General features: G+C 43.1%; 1 protein-coding gene across 1 annotated transcript; it reads right to left on the bottom strand.

Annotated features, from left to right (window-relative positions):
* Window positions 1-4425: 4425 nt before the first annotated feature.
* LOC122900314 (putative olfactory receptor 2B8) lies at window positions 4426-5428 on the bottom strand. Its single transcript, XM_044238894.1, has one exon. It carries the CDS (start codon window positions 5426-5428, stop codon window positions 4490-4492), a length of 939 nt encoding a protein of 312 aa, XP_044094829.1. The 3' UTR covers window positions 4426-4489.
* Between the last annotated feature and the right edge of the window lie 507 nt (window positions 5429-5935).

The raw sequence follows: 5935 nt of genomic DNA, 5'->3' as shown, positions 1-5935 counted from the left end.
TGATCTCCGTCTCAGAGAGAAGCCTCAGTCTGGGTGCAGAAGCTGAATAAATTCCCCCTTGGCCGCTGGCAGCGCAGGTTCCAAGTTGCAGGCGCTGGGGGCACAGGATCTTTTGCTCATCCCCAAAGCCAAGGCAGTGGCGGCTGTCTGGGAGCTCCTGACCGCCTGAGAGGTTCCAAGCAGCGATCGCACACTGAGATTTTGCCGCCGGCCCGTGCTGGGAGTGCCCGGCTTATGCGCACCTCTTTTCAGAGGCGGCTGTGGGTCGGGCGCGTGTCTGGGGCACTGAGAACGGGGCGCGGGTCCGTAAGCCGCAGGCTGGGCTTTTGCGCGCCTCTGTCCGGGGAAGAGTTTCGCGGGCGCGCGGCTTAGACTTTGAAACAATGGCGCGGGTCAAGAAGCGCCCGCCGGGCCTCAGTAACCCAGGGGAGCTGGAGGGACGTGCGCGCGCATCTCAAGCTTTGTGGTAGGGCGAGCGCGCGTTCTGCAGACCGGTGCAGCTCCCATCCCCTCACCGGAGCCGGAACCCCCGCGCTCTGGGCCGCGCTGGCGGCTTAGGGACCAGGAGCCGGTTTCTCCGCCGCACTCTCTCTGCCTCCGCGCCGGGGAGGCCGTCTGGGACCGGGGACTTAAGACCCTGTCCCTTGCCGCCCCGATTCCCACAATTTCCCCCCGCGATCCTTTGCTCTTTTGGAGTGCTTTCAACCAGTCTCCGAGTTAATGCTGGTCCCCAGACGCAGGGCACTCTCGCTCGTATCGGGGTATTACTTTCGCACCGGTCGCCTCTGGTGGCTCCCTCCCCCTTTGGTTTATCTTCCGATATCAGTCTGCCGTTCCCGCTCCGCTTTACCTGCTCACTGGTGTCTTCTGCCCCTGTAGAGATCCAGACGTGTATAATTCTGATCTCAGGCTGATTTCATGGGTGATCAGAGTTCTTTGGTAGGTAATCAGCTCACTTTGGGGTACCAACTGAAAAGACGCCTCTTCCTACTACCCCGCCATCTTGTCCCCCCGCAGAAAAACTTTCTTAATGGAATTAATTATAAAGGTATTTGAGAGAGTCTGAATGTGCAACAATAGGGAATGTGCCCTGATTCACACCCGCTCAGAAGAGCAAATAAAACAAACCATGTTTCAATCTCCTGCACACTCACACAAATATAGATAGGTACTTATCTGAAATAAATTGCTGGCAACTTTTTAAATGTGCTTCATAAATGCACTCACCAAAGTAAAGGAGAGTAAACGTAAGATGCTAACTCATCCAAGGGAAACAACAATATAATAATGCACCATTAGAATAAAATAATGGTATATTTTAACATTATCTTAGCCACAAGAACTAAGAAGACAGTTGAGCAAAGATAAAACTCTGGTGAGATAAACTTGTAAATATGATTTGCTGCTTTACAGGATTGTATACATATGTGTGTGTATACATAAAAGAATGCTGAATGACTGGCTATTTAACAGGTATAAAAATGAATATGATTTTAAGGTGAAAAATAAAATGTCAGGCAAAGAAGATGCCCACCAAAAGAGAAAAAGGAATGTGATTGTCTTTCTATGTTAGGATTGCTTCCAGTGCCTTCCTGGACAGCATACTAGGAGAGAACTAGAATATGAATATCATTGTCTATCTTCTTACCTTATCTTTTCCACCTTGCATTTAGGAAAATTATCCTTTAGTAACTCTAGATATGGGAAGATCAGCCTGCATAATCATCTCCCATCAATTCTCAAGAGTACTTTCTGCTGATCTGGGTCACTTTGTTTTCTTCTTTCTCTCCTCCTCAGCATCCATCCATCCATCCATCTTAAAGCTGCGTGCACCACCATAGAAAGAAATCTTTTCAGAGAAAGGTATGTTTAGGCTAAGGTTAAGTAGGAAATTTTGTTTTATTTCCTTCTTACAAAATATAAAGAATTTCTATTTAGACTAAGCACCAATATCTATATAGGTAAGTATCAAATGACCAAATGCAGCAAGAGACATTGATTCCTCTTAGACAAACAATGTAAATAAATACAGATGCCCCTTCTTTTCACTACATCTGTATCTTTGGGGTAAATACCTGGTAGTGCAATTGTAGGGTCATAAGGTAGTCCTATTTTTAATTTTTTAAGGAAACTCCACACAGTTTTTCCAAGTGGCTACATTAGTGTTAAGAGGGTTCCTCTTTCTTCCCTTTCTCCACATCCTCTCCAGAACTTGTTGTTTCCTATGCTGGTAATTTTGGCCATTCTAACTGGTTTAAGGTGGTATCTCAGTGAGGTTTTTTGTTTTTTTAATTATTTTTTATTTATTTTCAGCATAACAGTATTCATTATTTTTTCACCACACCCAGTGCTCCATGCAATCCATGCCCTCTCTAATACCCACCACCTGGTACCCCAACCTTCCACCCCCCTGCCACTTCAAACCCCTCAGATTGTTTTTCAGAGTACACAGTCTCTCATGGTTCACCTCCCCTTCCAATTTCCCCCAACTCCCTTCTCCTCTCTAACTCCCCATGTCCTCCATGCTATTTGTTATGCTCCACTAATAAGTGAAACCATATGATAATTGACTCTCTCTGCTTGACTTATTTCACTCAGCATAATCTCTTCCAGTCCCGTCCATGTTGCTACAAAAGTTGGGTATTCGTCCTTTCTGATGGAGGCATAATACTCCATAGTGTATATGGACCACATCTTCCTTATCCATTCGTCCGTTGAAGGGCATCTTGGTTCTTTCCACAGTTTGGTGACCATGGCCATTGCTGCTATAAACATTGGGGTACAGGTGGCCCTTCTTTTCACGACATCTGTGTCTTTGGGGTAAGGTTTTGATTTGAATTTCCTCGGTGACTAATGATGATGAATATTTTTTTCATGTGTCTGTTAGCCATTTGCATGTCTTCATTGGAGAAATGTTTGTTCATGTCTTCTGCCCATTTTTTGAGATGATTATCTGTTTTGTGTGTGTTGAGTTTGAGAAGTTCTTATAGATCTTGGATATCGGCCCTTTGTCTATAGTGTCAATTGAGAATATCTTCTCCCACTCCGTCGGTTGCCTCTTTGTTTTGTTGACTGTTTCCTTTGCTGTGCAGAAGCTTTTGATCTTGATGACGTCCTAAAAGTTCATTTTCACTTTTGTTTCCTTTGCCTTTTGTCTTAAAAGAAGTTGCTGTGGCCAGTACCGATGAGGTTACTGCTTCTGTTCTCCTCTAGGATTTAGATAGATTCCTGCCTCATGTTGAGGTCTTTCATCCATTTCAAGTTTATCTTTGTGAATGGTGTAAGAGAATGGTCGAGTTTCATTCTTCTATATATAGTGTCCAATTTTCTCAGCATCATTTATTGAAGAGACTGTCTTTTTTCCCACTGGATATTTTTTCCTGCTTTGTCAAAGATTATTTAACCAAAAAGTTGAGGGTCCATATCTGGACTGTCTACTCTGTTCCATTGATCTATGTGTCTGTTTTGTGCCAGTGCCATGCTGTTTTGGTGATCACAGCTTTGGAGTAAAGCTTGAAATTAGGCGTGATGCCCCAGCTTTGTTTTTCTTTTTCAACATTTCCTTAGCGATTTGGAGTCTTTTCTGGTTCCATACAATTTTGGGATTGTTTGTTCCAGCACTTTTAACAATGCTGGTGGAATTTTGATCAAGATGGCATTGAAAGTATAGTTTGCTCTGGGCAGTATAAACATTTTCACAATGTTTATTCTTCCAATCAATGAACATAGAATGTTTATCCATCTCTTTGTGTCTTCCTCAATTTATTTCATATGTGTTCTATAGTTTCTAGTGTATAGATCCTTTACCTCTTTGGTTAAGTTTATTCCCAGGTATCCTGTGGTTTTTGGTGCTATTGTAAATGGAATAGATTCCTTAATTTCTCTTTCCTTAGACTTCTGTCTGTCCAGGACCTGCAGGCATTGGCATAAATTGTTGGCAGGGGGTGTGAACTCAGAGTCCTGCCCCTGGATCACTGCTTGCACCTCATACCCTAGGATAATCCCATTATTTATAACAGCAAATGGCACGGTAGCTATTGGGGACAGTTCAACTTTTCAGTCCTTTCTTTTCCTCTGGGACAGCTGACCTTGGCCCTGCTCATTATAATTTCCATGTTTCACTTAAGAGAATGGTATGAGTTTTGGCACTTAAAAAGACACATGACTTTGAAGAGATGTCTGACTGGCTCAGTTGGTAGATCATCTAGCTCTTAATCCCAGGGTTGTGAGTTTGAGGCTCATGAGAGGTGTGGAGACTACTTAAAAAAAAAAAAAGAAAAGAAAAGAAAGGCACCTGATTTGTATTTCATCTAAAGGAATGAATTAGGGAAAAATAAAAGCTGCTGTAGGAAAAAATAAAAGAAAAAGAAAGAAAAAAGAAATTTCCTTGAGAGATGTCAGCTGAAATTTTCCATGACAAATGCAGGACACAAACATATTAAGAATTCTGGCATTCAAAGTCTTCCATCAAAGGGTCTTCCCTGCCTGGTCATCTAGAGTCATGTGCTCTCAATAGCACCTTTTTTATTGCTCCCATCATATCCTTGTTCCTCAGTGTATATATGATGGGGTTGACCATGGGCGTGATGATGGTGTAGAACAGAGAAACAAACTTGCCCTGATCCTGGGAGTAGTTGTTGCTGGGCTGGAGGTAAGCATAGATGGCCGTGCCATAGAACAGGGAGACCACTGTGATGTGGGACCCACATGTGCCAAATGCTTTTTTCTGCCCTGAGGCTGACTTTATTCTTAAGACTGCCCTAACAATCCAACCATAGGAAAAGGTGATTAATGCCAGAGGTATGATAAGAAAGATCATGCTGGAAAAGAAGATCTCAGACTCATATACAGTAGTATCAACACAGGCAAGCTTGAGCAGTGGGGGGACCTCACAAAAGAAGTGGTCTATTTTATTTCTCCCACAAAGTGGTATGAGGAAGATAAGCACTGTCTCCAATGAGGAGTTGGCAAAAACAATGAACCATGATGCAGAAGCCATGAGGGCACAGAGACGGGGGTGCATGATCATGGTGTACTGCAGGGGCTTGCAGATGGCTGCATAGCGGTCAAACGCCATGACGCCTAACAGAATGCATTCTGTACCTCCTAAACCTAGCGAGAGGAACAGCTGAACTACACAGCCACCAAATGAGATAGACTTGTCTGTTGTCCTGAGATGAACCAGGAGCTGAGGGACAGTGCTGGTCGTGTAACACAGGTCCAGGAAGCTTAGATTGGAGAGGAAAAAGTACATAGGAGTCTGAAGATGTGGGTCAAGGTGGGACAAGGCAATGATGGTGGTGTTTCCCAGCAGAGTGAACAGATAGAAGATCAGGAGAACCACAAAGAGGACTAGCTCCAGTTGAGGTTGGTCAGAGAAACCGAACAGTATAAACCCAGTGAAAGCGCTGCCATTCTTCTGTTCCATCCTCTGTTAGCACATGTTTCCTGTTAGGACCAAGCATTTAGCAATTTTTAAAATATTAAAAAAAAATAAATGGTTGGAGGGTCTATGATGTTGCAAGACATGGCCCTCAGATTTTATCAGTAACTATATGAATAAATAATGTACTCATTTATATTGACATAGGTCATACCAATACAGTTCCACATTATCACAAAGAAAAATGAAAAAATGGACCTTGTGCTTGCATAAGTCAGAGGTATAAAAGGCCTTTTGTTCTGAGCTTGAAAGGATAAATAAGTAAGTATAAACTGTACTTTATAAAGTATAAACATACTGTGAGTATAAACATACATTTTAGCGAGAACAGGGATGAGGGGAAAAGAGGGAGAATCAGAAAGAAACAGAAGGAGATGCGGAGAGAAGGAAAGACGTTATTGTAAATATGTATCTCATGATTCACAGCTGGATTTGCACACAGCTGGATTTGCACACACCTCACATGCAATAGATTATAAGAGAACATAGTCT

This window comes from Neovison vison, chromosome 1 (genome assembly GCF_020171115.1).
Source record: "Neovison vison isolate M4711 chromosome 1, ASM_NN_V1, whole genome shotgun sequence".
NCBI classification, from domain to species: Eukaryota; Metazoa; Chordata; class Mammalia; order Carnivora; family Mustelidae; genus Neogale; species Neogale vison.
The sequence above is the reverse complement of the archived record's forward strand: the minus strand, read 5'-3'. Positions and strand labels throughout refer to the sequence as shown.

Excerpts from the sequence above, each read along its gene's own strand:
- LOC122900314 (XM_044238894.1), bottom strand. The coding sequence starts at position 5,428 with ATGGAACAGAAGAATGGCAGCGCTTTCACTGGGTTTATACTGTTCGGT.